General features: G+C 36.4%; 1 protein-coding gene across 1 annotated transcript; it reads left to right on the top strand.

The window, feature by feature from the left end:
* The first annotated feature begins 12,745 nt into the window (after nt 1-12,745).
* On the top strand, nt 12,746-16,855 carry LOC127780437 (WAT1-related protein At5g64700-like). The gene is made up of 7 exons (XM_052307341.1): nt 12,746-12,989; nt 13,067-13,129; nt 15,110-15,226; nt 15,441-15,696; nt 15,892-16,047; nt 16,173-16,324; nt 16,453-16,855. The coding sequence occupies exons 1-7, from the start codon at nt 12,811-12,813 to the stop codon at nt 16,613-16,615; spliced, it is 1,086 nt and encodes a 361-aa protein (XP_052163301.1). The 5' UTR covers nt 12,746-12,810; the 3' UTR covers nt 16,616-16,855.
* Nucleotides 16,856-18,841: the final 1,986 nt, after the last annotated feature.

Here is an 18,841-nt window from a genome sequence, read left to right as displayed (position 1 = left end):
TCACTTTTCTATTCTCATCAAGATCAAAGTCATAGAAGAAATTGGGATCTTCTTCCTGCTTTTTCTTCAAAAAATTCAAACATTGCATCAAATCATTACTGCTTGTTTCTCTGTTTATTGCTGTTCTGACATTGCTTATATCCTTTTTAGTGTAAGGCAAAGAAGTTAGACCACCTCTTAGAATAGATAATATTACAATCATATTTCTTGTTGGAATATGGCATTCTTTCAAAGTCCTGATTAGAATCTTTTCTTCTGTCGACATGTATTTGTGAGATCTTAGAAATCTAGCCTCATCTGGAGGACTGAGCTCATGATTGTGATCTAAATCTATCCTCGATATAACCCAAATCGAATTCCTCTCACTGATTACAAGAACACATTTGCATTCAGTCCCTATGACTTCATTTGTTTTCCTTTCAGAAGTAACTGTTTCTTCCTTCTTATTGCAATCCGACTTCACATACTTGTTGCATTTGAATGTTACTCTAATAACTTCTCCATTTCTTTTTTTACTTACTGTTCTAGCACTGTGAGCATTGACAATAGAAAATCCAGCCATGTATGCATAAAAATTGAAATAGTTCTGTGCCTCATCTATTGATTTGAATTTCTGATTCAACTCTGGAATATATTTTCTGTCTATGCTTGCATTGTTTCCTTTTGATGCTTCCTGTTGTTCTTCATCTAGAAACTGTTCAATATCTTCTTCTGTTAGAAATTCTTCATTCAAATCAGGATCAACTTCAGTAGTACTTTCGCCTTTATCACTAGACTGAATTGAACTCTGTTGCTGTAATTAAACATTGGACCATAAATTTACATTATTGAAAATTTAACTTTATATCAATCTTAATTGATATGAACCATACATATTCATGAAAAATTCATACCTCAATAGATTCTTGTAGATTGAACAAATCTAGAGACCAAGGTTGTACAGAATCAACTTGAGCTTCAAAATTCATTTCTGGAATCACCTCAGACATATTTTTTGCATCAATGACAGTCTGCATAGAATCATTTCCATTTTGTTCAACCTGCACTCATGTAAAATTCAACATAATGATTTTTTGATCTTTTTATTAATCTAAATGTTTTCTGAATGATATATTCAAATAATAAATTTTTTTAATACCTCATTCACCAAATTATAATTGAAGTCAACATTTGTGCTACTGCTTTCTAACATCGAATTCTGCAAACAATAAAAATAGTTTTTAAAAAAACAATTCAAAAAAATGAAGAAATTCTAATTTTCAATACAGTACAAGTTAAATTACCTCCAAATCATTGCATCTTGTAGGTTGTGAAGATATAATATGTTCCATTAGACTAGTGTATGAAGTAAATTTATCTTGCTTAAAATATATTAATTAAATTAAAACCAAATCAAAATAAAACAAATATACGATATCTGACAATGTATAATTACATCAATGAAATCTTGATCCAATAGTGATAGAACATTGGTTTGATGTATTTCTTCTGCATAGTTCATATCCTGTTCTCCTGAAAAAAAAATAAAACAATCTAAAATATGTAAAAAAAACAAATTCTGTGTAGTCAAAAATATATATACCTAACATATCTTCTTCAAATTGAATTCTTTCATTTTCCATTGTTTTTACATTCTCAATAACAGCTATTCTCTTTCCCTTATCAATTTCTGAATCTCTTTGAGTGTTTCCTGCATATTATAATAAAATAGACAGATTATTGTTTCATTCTAATTTATTTAATGGTTCTAAATTTATGTTTCTTACCAGTTTTTGTATCACCTTTGCCATCTTCAAGCATATATGATCTCATCGTATTATAATTTTGCTCCAGTAACCCGAGTCCTTTATTTATTAAAAAATATTGAATTAATCTGATGTTTGTTTCTTATGAAATTTAAAACCAAACTCTGAATACAATTAGTCAAAAGAAATTATGTAATTTTATTTTCAATTACCTTCATGTTTTATATTGTCTTCTTCTCAATGTTTTTGTCTCTCTCTGTTAAATCCTTCAAAATACCTGCACAACATATGAATTCTTTCTAAGTTAATTTAAACATATCAATGAAATAAAAATTTATATGGACAAATGTTTTTTTTCCGTTCTTACCTGACTGTGCAGTACTTGATCGTGTACTACTTTTCTTTGCATCTATTATAAATGATCTTGTCCTATTGTAATTTTTCTCAATTAATTGTAAACCTGTTTGAATGAGATTTTCTGATTATAATTCTGATTTCATATTGAAATAAACAACATAAAAAATTTATGTTTTTTCACCTGATTGTGAAATTTTTTTGTTTAAATCCAAGTCAATCAGCTGTTGTTTTTTTGCTGTTTCTGTATACATAGAATTTTCAAAAATTAGTAATTTTTTTTAATGAACAGTTGTATGCATAACCTCATTAAATTATATAAACATATAAGTCTGTTCTTACCTCCAACAAAACCTTTCAAATTCTCATCTGTCAAACCTGTGAAAACAAAGCATAAGTATATTTCAGTACACTTAATTATCAAACATTTAGCAATCAAAACAAAGAACATATTATCAGTACACTTGATGATTTCATTTTGACTTGTATTGTAATTTTTTATAATTACAATACTAATTCTTGATGATTTTTTTTCTGAATTTTGTAGTTGTGTTTTCCTATAGTCATTTTATATGTGAACCTTTGCTCCTTTGTTTGAAAGCTTTGAGTTAGGAGGTTGATGGTAGTTGAACTATAATTAAATTAAAATTTGCTATGATTGACTTTTCCTATTAATTTCTGAATTTGTTCCCAATAAATTGATATGAAATATGAATAGAGATCTTAAGTCCACAAGAATTTAGTTAAAATACCAAAAGTGCAATCCTGTAACTAACATATTTGATTGTCAAATGAGTGATGAAATTCTGTCTATTATTTGACAGTTCTATTGTAGATTCATATGAAGATTTTGTCAATAGTTTAAAGTGTCGTGCTATTGTAGATTCATATGAAGATTCTATCAATTGTCAAATGAGTTACGAAGTACTGTGTATATAGTGTTGTGCTATTTTATGCTTCTTTTACATACGCCAGTATAGAGGACTGATGGATTAATGCAATTTTTGGCCTCTTCACAGGAATCCCATGAACTTGAGTCATTTGTGAGTTATTTTTTTCAAGATTCAAAGAAGGAAGTTCAGAAGATTCAGAAAAAGAATTAGAAGAGTGTTGATTTCAAGAATTAGGAAGTTCAGAACAAGATTCAGTACCTGTTGATTTCATATTCCTCAGATCTTGAATTTTGTTTGCAGATTCTAAATCCTTCGCTTTTTTGCAATCTTCTCCTCTCTGACTCTTCTCCTCCACCTCCATCTTCTTCTTCCTTGTTCGATCTATTGCTCTGATTTTTCTCTTTGGAAGCAAAGTTGCTTTTTTGCTTTAATGATCAGATCACGTGCCTATGCAGAGCATCTTCTTGGTTCTCAAGTGTTCTTCAATAGGCAATGTGGTCACGTGAATTCTCTCTGTCAGTTTTGATATGGTTGTAATATTGGATTTGGCCCATGTTTTAATTTTGGGCTTCTTTTTGTTTTGGGCTTTTATTGTATACAATGGGTCATGAATAAGATTTTATATATATTTTTTAAAGTATTTCTGTGAAAAATCTGAGGCTGTTTGATCGAAATCTTGTGGTAAAAAAAACGACGGATTGGACACCAAATTTTCTGTCGACTGAGACATAAACAGTCCCATATTCTTTTCGTGCTCTCAAAGTCTTAAGTACAACTTTTTTTTTGGTTTTGTAGCTAGCGTGCGAGCGTGCTACTATTCAACGACAATTTCATGGAATTGAATATTATCTGCGGTAGCTGATATGGGCATCACTGGCTTGGATCTGATCATGGATACCTTTTATATTCATCAACCAAAGTAGTTGTACCACTTGACTGTTGACTTTGAATATATATTGGCGGTATACAGAACGAGATAATTAATTAGTATGTGATTCTACGTTGAAAACTTTTCTATAACGACACATTGTTTGAGAAATTAATGTGCTACCCGAAAATAAGAAAACTGCCATGGCTAAAATAACTTCCAAACGGGCCGATGCTACAAGTAAATTTCGTTGGCTATTTTTCTTTGTAATCTTGATTGGAAATGCACGGTCGACACGTAAGTGCTACAGTGCTCACAGCTACAGTAGACAACTGCTATCCGTAGCTGTGAGGAGACCGAGGCCGTATTTAGTTTCCTAAATTCCCAACTTTCTATCAGATCATGTCACATCGAAAATTTTTCTACACATATAAACCCAACTTTTGCTCAAAACTACCAATTTTCTTTCAACTTTTCCACCATCTAAACATAGCCTAAGGGTATGTTTAGTTCACAACAAAATTAAAAGTTTGATTGAAATTGAAATGATGTGATGAAAAAGTTAAAAGTTTGTGTGTAGAAAAGTTTTGATGTGATGGAAAAGTTGGAAGTTTGAAGAAATAGTTTGGAACTAAACTCGGCCCAACTCGCACAGCTACAGTAGATGAAAAAGGAAATTTTCAACAGGAACCAGAGGTCACTGAACTTGAGACCTCTCTTCTCAGTCAAATGCAAGCTTCTTTACTTGATAATTCCATGCAGATTTTATTGATACCAACAGAAATTTTAAACCACTAATTCACCTATATTTAATTATCGGAATATTTCCCATCTACAGATCCAGCACATCTAGTGCTATGTGTAATGCTAGAAGCCAAAGACCGGAGCTTATACTATAACTATTGTAAATAGAATTGATTGAGCGAGAGAGATTGAGTAAGAGAGAGAATTGCACACAAGAATGTAGAGAATGAATGAGCGATCCTTTATTGATAATAATGGTTACAATATATAGGGGGGAGAGAGGCAGCAACAGAAGACGCGATGGTTTGGGAACCATCGCGTCCGTTACTATAATCGCCGTGAGGCAAGAAGAGGTGTGGGGCACGACCAACCGTCGTGTCCCAAAGTTGGTTGCTGCTCTATCCATATAGTTGGATGAGATCACCCAAATATTTCATAACACTCCCCCTTGATCGAATCCAACTTTGATCATTACTCATTTAGTGTTATAGATATCTGTAAAGATAATCTTAGAAATAATTATAGTTAAATACATCACGTAAAACTCCTCGAAAACCCAGTGGGAAAAATAAGGAGAGAACCGTGATATATATTATTGACTATTTTAGATCTATGAGTAAAGCTCATAGTTTGATCCAAAATAGTATAATGTCTACAGTTATCATTTAGTAAAAACCCCAGTGGGGAAAAGCCAAATGATAGGACATATAAGCTTATGTTGATATTACCTCGTTAAAAACTTTGGATGAGAAAACCTAAAGGGTAAAACTCATACAAAGGAAAAAAAAGTATAATATGATGAAAATAGGTTATTTTCTAGAGGAAGATACTCCCCCTGAATCCTGCAAATTTTTAAGTCGTCTCATACCAATTCCTTCGACACATTTAAAGAATGTGGAGTATGGTAGAGATTTTATGAATAAATCAGTAAGATTATCACATGACTTAGTTTGCAAGATGTTTATCTCTCCATGTTGCTGAAGCTCATGAGGATAAAATAATTTAGGAGCAATATGCTTAGTGATGTTGCTCTTAATATAACCAGTTTCCATCTGAACAACACAAGCGACATTATTTTTATATATAATGGTAGGTGATTCCAATGAACCAATACCACAAGATGTTAATATGTGGTTAACCATTCTGCAAAGCTATACACATTCACGTGACGCCTCATATAATACAATTATTTCAGAATGATTTGTGGAAGTGGCTACCAGAGTCTGTTTAGAAGACTTCCATGAAATAGCAGTTCCACCTTGTAAAAATACGAATCCTGTTTGTGATCTGGCGTTGTGGGGATCAGATAGATAGCCAGCATCAGTATACCCAATTAAAGTTGAATCCTGGTTCTTTTTAAAGAAAAGTCCAAGATCTCTTGTGCCATTAAGATATCAAAAGACATTCTTAACTCCAGTCCAATGGCGTTTGGTAGGAGCAGTGTTGTATCTTACTAATAGATTTACCGAGAAAGAAATATCTGGCCTCGTACTATTTGCAAGGTACATAAGTGCGCCAATAGCACTAAGATATGGAAAATCAGGACCAAGTACATCCTATCCATCTTCTTTTGGTCTAAATGGATCTTTCTCCACGTCTAGAGATCGAACCACCATAGGGGTTTTGGAAGGATATGACTTCACAATATTAAATTTCTCCAAAATTTTCTGGGTATATGCACTTTGGTGCACAAGGATTCCAAAAGGTAAATGCTCAAGTTATAGACCTAAGCAAAATTTGGTTTGACCCAAATCCTTCATCTCAAATTCCGTCTTTAAATGATGACGTGCTTCATTAATATCTTGTGTATTGCCAATGATGTTAAGATCATCGACATATACCGAGATAATACAAAATCTTGTGGGGGACTTTTTGATAAAGACGTACGGGCAATCATCATTTATAGTGTATCCCTTTAGCGAAAGGAATTCACTTAATCGGTTGTACCACATCCTGTCCGATTGTTTTAAGCCATAAAGTGACTTCTGCAACTTAACACAATACATGTTACGATTTACCTTCTGATTCGGGATGTTGATTCCATCAGGAACCTTCATGTAAATATCAGAATCAAGTGACCCATAAAGATATGCTGTCACTACGTCCATCAACTGCATAAATAGACGATTTTGTACTACTAATGATATTAAATATCGGAAAGTTATACCACTCATAACTGGAGAGTAAGTTTCGTTGAAATCAACGCCAGGTTTTTGCGTAAAACCTTGTGCTACAAGCCTTGCTTTATGTCTCACCACCTCGTTGTTTTCGTTCCGTTTCCGGACGAAAACCCATTTGTATCCCACAGGAAAGATACCACGAGGAGTAGGCATTACAGCCGAGAATACATCTCTTTTGTAAAGCGAGGCTAATTCTGCGTCAATTGCGTCCTTCTATTTTTTCCAGTCAGAGCGCTTTTGGCACTCTTTTATAGACCTAGGTTCTGAATCAACTTGGAGGCACTCAGCAATTTGTTCAGAAAAATTAGTGTCGACAATTGTAGCTCTTCTATCAAAAGATTCTCCTGTTTCAGAGTAATTGATGGCAATTTCATCAACCCTTATAGACTCATTGTGATCTCCCGAAACAATGTATCTATGGTCTTCCGAATTCCTAGTCTCAGCATTGTGCACCACCGAGCTAGGTTGCAGACTATCACGATCTGCTTGATATATAGTATCAATTTGGTGTGTACCAACTAAAGGTTGGTTTGCATTTACCGTCTTTCTTTGCTTATTAGCAATTGTTTCTCGCTGAGTGGCCATACTTCTTCCTTTCTTTTTAGTGAGTGGAAGTTGAGTGGTTTTATTTGGTACCTCCACTCTTTCTAGCGCATTCTGAGCAGGAATGAAAGATTTAGTCACACCTTTATAATTGATAAATGCATCTGGTAGGTTATTTGCAAGTCTTTGCAAATGTATTATTTTCTGAACTTGAAGTTCAGTTTTAGTAGTACGTGGGTCTGAGCCTGGAATACCCTGGACATCCCAATCAATTTCCTGGCATTCTTTCTGGTAGATCAATTGTGCCATTAAGATGTCCAAAATTGTGCAGCGAATAGATCGTTCTAGCTTCCTACTTCCGCCTTCTATCGATTGTCTGCATGTTCACATATAAGTACGTGAAACCGTCCCCTCTCTCTCTCTCTCTCTCTCTCTCTCTCTCTCTCTCTCTCTCTCTCTCTCTCTCTCTCTCTCTCTCTATATATATATATATATATATATATATATATATATATATATATATATATATATTTATATTTATATTTTATACACACATATACACACACCACTGTGCACCCAGGTGTATGTACTCCCTCCCACTGTTGGATCATCCATTAAGGACCTGGTTAGCCGGTTTCAGAAAAAATACGTTTTTTTTTATTTTCACATGTACAACCGAACCTGATTAAAAAATCTAGAAAATGATCCATGCATGTAGGTACGTATCAGTTACATCTCTTGACTTTTACAAATTACAGATGGAACAAGCCCGTAGCAAGCAACATATATAATCTGCTTTTTGGTAGTAGTACATACTGCTTTTTATTTAGTACCATGTACTTGATGATTGGAAAACAGTAGTATATCTGATGAAAAAGCTGTATATACCCATCGACTAAAAGAGCTGTACATTTAGGGATAACGGGCAGTATATATATAATCATACTGATGAGCACGTACCCGGTCAAGTATAATCGGTTAAAAAGCAGTGCATACTACTTTACTTTTAAGTTAATTGTAGTATATACTTGTATATATATAATTTTTTTTGGTTAGTTATTTTTTCGGTCAGTATAGCAGTATATGCTTTAATTTTCTAAGGTAGTAGTGGTATATACTTATTATTTAGTTAGTAGTAGTATATACTGTTTTTTTTTCAGTTTGTTGCAGTATATACTTATTGTTTAGTTAGTAGTAGTGTATACTTCTTTTTTATTGTATATACTTCTTTTTTAGTAAGTTGCAGTAAAATAGTATATGTACCACTTGCTCTGTGGCAATATATTTTTTTTTCTTTGTAGTAGTATGTATATACTGAACTTTTTTTTTTACAGAGCAGCAGTATATACTTTTTTGAAGTTAGTAGCAGTATATACCTTTTTTTACTAGTAGTATGTATTATTTTTTAATTAGTAATAGTACATACTACTTTTTGTTAGAAACAGTATGTATATTCTTCTTTAGAAAAGTAACAATATGTACTAATCATCTATTGGAAAACAGTATATATATATTTATATACAATCAAGTATATCATGATCAACAAAACAGTATACAACCATTTTCCTAGAAAAACAGTATATACTGTTTAGGATAACAAGCACAGTACATAATAATACTGATGAATGATGAGTACTCGGTAAGGTATCATCGGTTAATAAATCAGTACATGCTGCTAAGATTAAGAGAAAGGAAAGGTATCATTAGTTAATAACACAGTAGATACTGCAATGATTAAGAAAAAAAAGAATCACTGCTAATTACAAAGAAAAAAAAATGCATGGTTGGCCCATCCATCCATGACTTGTGCCAGATGGATTCAGAATGGAAGAAATGTCAGAAGCCCGCGCTGATTGGAAAAACAACTAATCTTTGGCTAATCGATATTAGCTCTGAACCAGAAATCAAATAACTACAGAGATGGTGCAGTACGTGTTTCTACCGAACGTTGTTGCCGTGATTCATTGACTAGACACTATTGTCGAGGATCTGCGTGATCATCCGCCATCGTTGGACAGTTTTTGCCTCCAGTTTATGGAAGGCTCTACCATGATTGATGTGGTTTCTCGTATGATCCCTGGCTCACTGCACGCGAAAGGGGGAAAAAGGATGTCAGAGATTTAAAAGTGACCATGAATCAGAATATCTAGCAGCAGTCAGAAATCAAAGATTGATACCAACGATGGGGAGACGACGACTCCTCCGATGCCAGTTGTGCCCAGGTCGTGGCGCCAATCGGCCGATGGACCACCACGCCGTCGTCGCCGTATCGCTGATGCGTTTGCCTGTAGCCGCCACGCCTCGCGTCGTGGCCGAATCACCGACGGATCGGATCACGTCGTGGTCGAATCGCCGATAGAACGCGCCGTGGCTGCCCGCCACCGCGTCTGTATCGCGAGAGGTGTCTCGGTATGGTGAGAAATAATCGGCGATGGTTAGTTAAATTGTCCCGAATAATTATGGATTAATTCTTATTTAAAATATTAACGGGTCAGTGTAGCTATACCCATTAGGGGAGGCTTGATCGGATATGTGATCGCTGGTTGAATGGATGGACGGTGGGTGAGAGCAGGTGTATGTACACCCGGGTGGATATAATCAATTTCTTATCTCTTCTATTATAAAAATCGAAGATGTTTTTGCCGAAAGGTTGCTACGTCGTCTCATCGTCGAGTCGGACTCGAGAATCAAGTCAGCAGCAAGCGCACATAGACGTGCGTACAAATATTTCTTTTACATAATGACCGATCGGACTCATGCATCTTCCACCCGGATCCCTCCCGTACATGAAGAGGAAGAGGAAGCCTCCTTGCTCTTCCCTGGCCACCTGGGCTTTCAGTCCATCGTTCCCATCAGATGGGCCCAGCTGTGGCAGCCCCCAAGCAAGGCAGGGCAGCTCTCCAAACACATACGTGACACTATGTACACTTCTAAATTCTAATGAGAATAGTAACAAGGCAGGGCAGCTCTACAAACACATACGTGACACTATTACACTTCTAAATTTTAATGGGAACAGTAACAGGATGTATGAAATGCTGCCTCCTTCATTTCAAAACTGGATTTTTTTTTTCGATAGTACTTCTTCAACTATGCATATATTTTCTTCTACTTTTAAATTAAACACTTAAAAATTATTGGTGATCAAAATTTCTAAACTTTAATCAAATTTTATAATAAATGCTAAATATTTGTAAAGATATATATCTCTAATATTATAAAAATTGAAAATGTTTTTCTGGTACTTTGGTAGGTCATCCGTATTTGAGTACTATTATAAAAATTGAAGCTGTTTTTGCTAGTACTTTAGTAGGTCATCTGTATTTGAGTCGGTTTCTATGTTCGTTTGCTTTTAGAAATTTAGATCCGAGTTTGAGTCCGTTTTTAAGTCTGTTTGTTTTTGGAAATACACAAGGAGTCGTATAAGAGATCTCTTTGAAAAACTCGCACGCTAACTTGGGATGCTTTTGGAAATAAAGAAGGAGTCGTATAAGAAATATTTAAAAAAAACTCGCATGCTAACTTGAGATGAGAGTCTGACTCCTAATTGCAGCTCATAATTTTCTAAAAGAAATATCCAAGCAAATTCTCACAGTAATTTTTGCCCTAACTAAACCGTATAGTACAACAACAACAACAACTATTATTATTATTATTATTATTATTATTATTATTATTATTATTATTATTATTATTATTATTCACCCGTTGCAACGCACGGGTATTTTTTCTAGTATGTGTGTGTGTGCATATATATATATATATATATATATTGAAACATATGTATATATATATATGCATACAACAAGCACTAGGATGAAAAAAATAAGGAAAAAAGATCTTTAGTCCCGATTGGTAAAGATGGTTCTTTATTCCCGGTTATTTCACCTGGTACTAAAGATAGCCATCTTTCATCTTTAGTCCCGGATTCGCCGACAACAAACGGTTGCCAACCGGTGGCAAAGATAGGTTTTGCAGTAGTGAAAAAAAGTCATTATGGTGTTTTCAACCATTCATTAATTAGTTACATATCTCATAATTAAACGAGGTCATGTTAGCTGTTGATATATAATGTGTATAGCTGTCTAATATCACCTTTCGTACATGTGGGATTTTTTGAAGATCTTCTCTAAAGTTATAGTAATATCTTTTATGTTTCCACATGTAATGTAAGACCTTTATTGTTAGACTAGGTGTCAAATATACTATTTTTATTTGATTACAGTTGGATTAGGAGTTAGAATAGGTGTGGGATAGAATAAGGGTTAAACTTTGTCATAGGCTTATTCTTAAATAAGTGGGAGGGGGCACCACAAGAAAAAAAATTGCAAATATAATTATGTTTTTAATAATTGACATTTATATACATACATGAGAAGGATTCGCAAAAATATACCCGTCCTGTGGGATGAAGATGCGGGACCATGACAGTCCGCAGCTCCAAAACGCAGGAACTGTCGCAGTCCGGCAGCTCCAAAACGCGCCACCACGGTAGCAACTGATTTTTCAAACGGTGCCAAATAGTGTTCGAACAGTGTCAAAACAATGTGAATTCACTGTCTACCGTGGTGGCGCGTTTTGGAGCCACAGGACCGCGATGGTCCTGCGTTTTGGAGCTGCGGACCGTCGTGGTGTCGCATGACCGTCCCACGGGATTGTCGGTCCCTCGTTTTGGTGATGCAGGACCATCGCGGTCACTCGTTTTCATCTCGTGGGACGGGTATATTTTCACAAATCCTTTCTATGCAGGTATATAAACATAAATTATTGAAAGCCAATTTTTTTGGGCACCATAATAGCGCAAACACACAAGTAGATGATAGCGGCGGGGGCATAAACATGTAGTGGCTAAGATGCTATATCGATTGGGGAAGAGCGCCCTAGAGCCCTAGATATGTAAGGGGCTGAATTTTATTAACAAATGTCAAATATCGTGTGTTCATGTGTTATCATTTGATATATTTTGGGTGATCAATGACTGAAACGATCGAGAAGGTTAGTCGTTGTTCCGCTATATCGACTAACTTTTATAACATTTATTTCCATATATAAGTTATGCTTACATTGCATTTTTTTTTCCAAATACTCTTGTTACTCACAGTCTCCGTCTCTCCATCAAAACAACCAGTGAGGTCCTTGAGCTCCTTATTATAATTTTAGTTCAGTATAACATATTTGCTTGCATTCCGGATATGTCCATGAACCCTTTTGTGTTTTGCTTCCACACGTTAGTGGTTCGTCCTGTTAATTCTGTCCTGCTACTTTAATTTCGTTGAGGAATTCGGCAGCCCAAGAAGCTAAGCCTGCCGTATGCTGTTATTAGGTTGCCGTGCCAGCTAGTGCTATTAGCAATGCAGTATACATATATAAATAGAGAGACTTATCAAGCTAGAGCGGCAGAGAGCTAGTGCACAGAGCCGATCAAGCTTCAGAAAGTTCAGAGCTGCATCAGGACTAGCTAGCTCTCTCGACAAGAACTCGAAATGGGTAATGGCGGCATTAAGGCCTATGCGGCCATTGTTCTGATCAGGCTCATGTACTCTGGTATGCACGTCATGAGCAAGGTCGCCTTGGATCAAGGCATGAGCCCTTTCGTGTTTGTGTTCTATCGGCATGGCAGTGCTGCACTCGTGTTGATCCCCGCTGTTCTTATACTGGAGAGGTCAGCTTGTTAGCTATACCCCTCCCCCTTTTTTTTTTTTCTATTGAGCTTCACATTTTTATTTTTTATTTTTGCAGGCCAAAAGCTAAACAAGTGACGCTAAAAATTGCAGCAAAAATGTTTGTGCATGCCTTATATGGGTACGTATAGGTTTGTTCTAGCTAATATGAAGTCAATTATTCTTGTGGCTCTAAGCAGGAGAACACTGAAAAAACAGAGAACCTAAAGTTTCGCCATTGATAAATGATTGATTAGCCCCATTAAAATATGGCCTATGCGGTGCCCACAGAAATTTTCATGTTTTCCGAAAAGGAAAACCCTGTGGAACACTCGGAAACATTAAAAATAATATTTTGTCTCACAAAGTCACAATAATGCGGAATTTACATTTGCTAAACGAACACGCGCTACGAAAGTTATTTGGTCCACACCAAGATCCTTTCTAGCAACCACACTTTCTATGATTATTGTCCAGTGCAGTTTGCATGGGCTCTTTGCATTACATACTTTATTATATACTAGCCTTGCTTTATATATTTAACGATATTAAACAATCTAAAAAACATAATTTGAAAGTTGTACATATGAAAATACCCCCTCCGTATTCGTAAAGGAAGTCGTTTTGGAAAGCGACACGGTCTCCAAAACACAACTTTTAACTTCTTATTTCTATAAAAATATTTATTAAAATGTGATATATGTATACTTTTATGAAAGTATTTTTCAAGACAAATCTATTTATATAATTTTTACATTTTTAAACTCAACAGCTTGAGAGTTATTTATGATTTATATTCCCAATGTTTGACTTAAACATTGTCCTAAACGACTTCCTTTACTAGTACGGAGGGAGTACATATTAAGTCCCCTCTAACAACCTTTTTTTATCGTTTTCTCCTTTCTTAATTTAATAATTCCGAAATATAGCATTAATAAACCAAATCTGGTGCTATTTCTGTCCTCCATGAGCATAGCCAACAAAACCTATATTTAAGGGCGAAGATGGTACCAGCCGTAGAGCATTAACTTTTGTTTAACGTAATTAAAGTTGAACTCGATTGAGTATCAATTATAGCTTTCATGATTTAGTAATTATGATATTTGAAATTAAAAGATAGTGATTCAAATCATACTATTAGTACTACTATTGTTAGTTTTGTTGTTTTTGTTGTAGTAGTAGTACTAATACTAATACTAATAATAATAATAATAATAATATTATTATTATTATTATTACTATTATTGTTATTGTTATTATTATTATTATTATTACTATTATTTGCTTTGACTCTGAATTTTAGTTCTTTCAATTAAATATTCCAGAATTCAGTTTTGGTTGGTTTGAAGTATAACATCTTGGATCTAAATTTAGATTCTTATTCATTTAATTGTGAAATTCTAAATTAATAATTAACCAGTTGTAATTGTTGTGTGGTCTTCTTTAGTCTTACCCATTATATTTCTTCTGACCTATCCCATAAAATTAACTTGTCTCACCTAGATGGAGGATCTAGTTTATTGACAGTTTATCCAATTAATGTTGGATTTTTTTGGGGGCGTATTCAATTAGTATAGGTATGGATGATGGACTGATAGATGGAAAAACGTGTAGATAAGTCGGAACTCATCACTTGGCATTTCTGTTAATAATATGAGATCTTCCGTGCATATTTCTACTGCTATGCATTAAGGTGCTTCATGTCACAATTGCTTAGATAGCAAAGCAGAGAGTGTGCAACAAAAGCCTTTATATACTCCCTCCGTTCCATTTTAAGTGCAGTTGTGAATCTCCGTGTCTAACATTTAACCGTCTATCTTATTTAAAAAAATTATGAAAAAATTAAAAAAATAAGTCACGCATAAAAGACTATTCATGTTTTATCATCTAATTAATAGTAATAAAAATATTATTCATAAAAAATTTTAAATAAGATAAACGGTCAAATGTTGGATACAAAATTCATAACTGCACTTAAAATAGGATGGAGGGAGTACACTGTATGCAATTTGATTAACTGTTGAGGCTTTTTATTACCAATTAAGTTATGAAGATATTTAATATACACCTTGGCTCTAGACTGGTCTAATTCCTGATATTGTTTTTTTCTTTTAAATCTCAGAGTGACAGCATGCGGTTTCTTGTTCAACGTTGGTCTGAATTATGCCTCAGCAACGTCATCATCGGCATTGTACAACGTTCAGCCAGTGGTTACATTCATCCTTGCTGTTGTATTTGGGTAATGGATATGCAACTTTATCCCACGCAAAATCCAGACCTCCTTATCCTATATTCTATCATGATAGTTGCAATTTAAACTGACATAGCGAACAGAAACTCGTTACTCAAAGTAATTGCAAAGGAAAGTGTTTTCAAAAACATACACTCATCTGTCAGAAGTTTTCGAAAACGTGCACTTCGTCAGAAGATTGAAGTTACACACCTTGTTACAGGATGGAGTCTATGAAGCTCAAGAAGCTCCATGGCAACGTAAAAGCGGCAGGCATTCTCTTCTGCGTGACCGGAGTCACCGTGCTGGCCTTCTACCAGGGGCCAATGCTGGGATCGTTCAACCATCACCACCTCTTTCAGCAAGCCAACAGCAGCGACGACCCTGCAGGGAACACGCACTCCAAGACGCAGTGGGTGCTCGGGATTTTCCTCATGACACTCTCCAACGTTTTAGCTGGCTTATGGACAGTGCTTCTGGTATATATCAATCCAAACTTTCAGATTTCATGGCCACTAATTCAGAACTTGATTTTCATGGAGAATTTTTGTTTTTGCAAACTACACACAAAAGGCTTGCGCATCAGCATATTAGACGAAAGCAATCAAGTTACAGCCGACCTCGTAAGGGCCTCAATGGAGAAATTTTTCTTAACATGATGTTGTGTTTTTCAGGGGCCACTGATAGAAGAAACGTCCAAGCTGATGAACACAGCGTTACAGATCTCATGGGCCGCGGTCCAAGCCTTCGTTGTGGCTGTTGCAGTCGAGAGAGATTTCAACAAGTGGAAGCTAGGCTGGGATGTTGAACTCGCCACAGTAATCTACAGTGTAATTTGAGCTAGCTCTCTCTGATGCAATGTTATCTTCGATTTCAAATATTGCAACTCAAATGATGCTCAAGCTGAATCCAAATATGCTTATCCATGAAACAAATAATTTTTTTTTTGTTGCAGGGTGTGGTCGTCACCGCACTTTCGTACTACATGCAAATGTGGACGATCACAAAGAGGGGGCCGGTGTTTCTTGCCATGTCAATGCCACTTACTTTTATATTCACAATCATCATATCCTCGTTCATTTTAGGGGATCCAACTAGCCTAGGGAGGTATGCTATGTACAAGGATATGATGAATTACTCACAGATTTGTAGTACACAGGACAATTCAGATTTTTCTCTGGTGCTTAATTATTATTATTTTTTTGCTGATGCTGTTAATGTAATTGATTGTGCAGTATTTTTGCTGGGACTCTACTGATAGGAGGCCTCTATAATGTTCTGTGGGGGAAAAACATTGAGGAGCAGGATGAAGTGAACGACATAGTTGCAGATAAACCAGAATTTGAGAAGCAGGGCAAAGAGGCTCAAATGCCTGGTGATGCTGGAACAAAGGTGTAAATTAACCAAGCGATGTGATCGAAAGATGGTGTTCTGACACTTGTATTTTCTTTCCCGTAGTGACGTCATTAGATTAAGAAAAGCATTGTTAATCTCAGACAATTAATTACATCGGTGTAGCTAGATAATTTCGCCATGCATTTATATATAGTCGTCAATGAATAAAATAAGTTTAAGTTGACTTTATAGCTATGTGCACGACCTAATAGATGAGATGCTGTACGTGTACCAGTATCACGTTGCCAAACCAACGGAAAAACATTAATTACATTGGCTCTCAAGTCACAGTTTCATGCTTATGCGCCGTTCGTCGCATAATGTTTTATGCGGTGTTTTTTCTTTTTTTTTTTTTTTGAAAAGAGAGGCACAAGTTTTGCCACTTTTGTATTAATAGAGAAGGAGTAGTAAAATTACAAAGGCTAAAACTATACAGGGTCTAATGATAAAACATAGACCCGTAAAAGCTCAAGGAAGCTATTCTCCTGAAGGGACGATCTCCGTGATTCAGGTGGCCCCGACCTTAATCCACGCTTGCATCTCTTCTTTGATCTTGGCTAGAATAGTAGTTCGAGTGGTGGCAGTGTGTCTAAAGATTCTGACATTTCGCTCGCACCAAAGCTCCCAGGCCACCAAGATTATCACCGATTTAAGAGCCTTCCGTGGCACATTTGGTATGCGAGAGATCTTGTACCACCATTCTTCCACATTAGTGCAGGTTCCCCATTCTTTCATTTGGAGATCGATATTTGTCCATCTTTGCAGTCCCTTCCAAATTCTCCTCAACGGTCTGCAATTGGCTAGGAGATGTAGGGCCGATTCTGGGGAGGCTCGACACATAGGGCAAAAGTGTTGGTTAGCCCAACCTCTCTTTTGTAGTATGTCCGTTGTCTAGACTCTGTTTCAAATTATGAGCCAAGAGAAGAACTTGCACTTGGGTAGTGCCCAATATTTCCATATAGTTTGATTGAAGATTGTGCCCGCCGCACCCTTGAATTGCAATATGTAAGCTGACTTGGTCGAGTTGACACCGTTCTAGGTCAGTTTCCAGGTGATAGTATCTGTTTGTTCGCTGTGGAGCTCTATGTTCTGGATCAAAGTCCAGAGGCGGACGTATTGTCACAGATGATCAACCTCCGTTATGAGGAGAAGGTTGATGTCACTAATCCAAGTGTTGGTGGCTAAGGCGTCACAAACCGACCTATTTTTCTGCCTAGAAGCTGCAAAGATGGCCGGCGTGATCTCTTTTGGTGTCATGTCATTCAGCCAATGCGAGTGCCAAAAATTTTCCTTCTTTCCATCTCCCAGCGTGATTGCCATTGCTGCTTTGAAGAGATCCTTGTCCTGTTGGTCACAGAGAATTGCCGTGCCGCTCCATGGCTTGTCTGGGTCAACCCAGTCAAACCATAGCCATCTCAGTCTTAGCGCTCTAGAGAAAAGATTGAGGTCAAGTACCCCAAGCCCTCCCAAGTCCTTTGGTCTGCATACTTTATCCCAACTGTTCTTGCATTTTCCTCTCAAGATATCTTCTCCTCCTGCCCAGAGGAATTTTCGCCTCATCTTGTCGATTGAGTGAAGACTGGCAGACTGCCATTCGGTACTTTCAGAGCTGTTAGGTGATAGATCGGCTGCGCCGTTAAGACTGATTTCGTCAGTGCAGCTCTTCCTGCCGCCGTCATCATCTTCCCTTGCCCACGGCGCAAGCCGCATTCAGCATTTATCGAGCAAATGTTGCACGTGTATTTTCTTTAGTTTGGAAAGCGCAAGTGGAAGGCCGAGATATTTCATCGGGAAGCCGGTGGTGCTTGCTGGGACGACTAGAAGGATATCATGGACAATTCTGTCGGTACAGCGGATGGGCGCAATCTGACTCTTCTCCATGTTGTTGTGAAGGACTGTAACTTCTCCGAAGGATCGAAGAATGGCGGCCAGGCGTCTCATGTCGCGCACAGACGGGTGAATAAATATTGCAACATCGTCAGCATAGAGAGAGGTAGGAAGGCGCGCAGTCCGTCCGTTTAGTGGGGCAAGGAAACCACACTCTCTGGCTGTGACATCCCAGCCTAGGGCTTAATAGAATTAATAGAATACTCAACAAGTTGCAAATTCTTTTTCGGAAGCCAATCTCAAAAGAACTCCAGGGTTAAACGTGCTTGGCCTGGAGCAATTTGGGATGGGTGACCGACTGAGAAATTCTTCCCGGGTGCACACGAGTGAGGACAAAGTGTG

This window comes from Oryza glaberrima, chromosome 7 (genome assembly GCF_000147395.1).
Source record: "Oryza glaberrima chromosome 7, OglaRS2, whole genome shotgun sequence".
Classification (NCBI taxonomy): domain Eukaryota; kingdom Viridiplantae; phylum Streptophyta; class Magnoliopsida; order Poales; family Poaceae; genus Oryza; species Oryza glaberrima.
This window is presented reverse-complemented; position numbering and strand designations above follow the sequence as displayed.

Bases quoted from the DNA above. Each gene is read 5' to 3' on its own strand.
- LOC127780437 (XM_052307341.1), top strand. From the start codon at position 12,811: ATGGGTAATGGCGGCATTAAGGCCTATGCGGCCATTGTTCTGATCAGG. The intron at 13,130-15,109 runs GTACGTATAGGT...TTTAAATCTCAG, and splicing joins TTTGTGCATGCCTTATATGG to AGTGACAGCATGCGGTTTCT. The intron at 16,325-16,452 runs GTATGCTATGTA...TTGATTGTGCAG, and splicing joins GATCCAACTAGCCTAGGGAG to TATTTTTGCTGGGACTCTAC.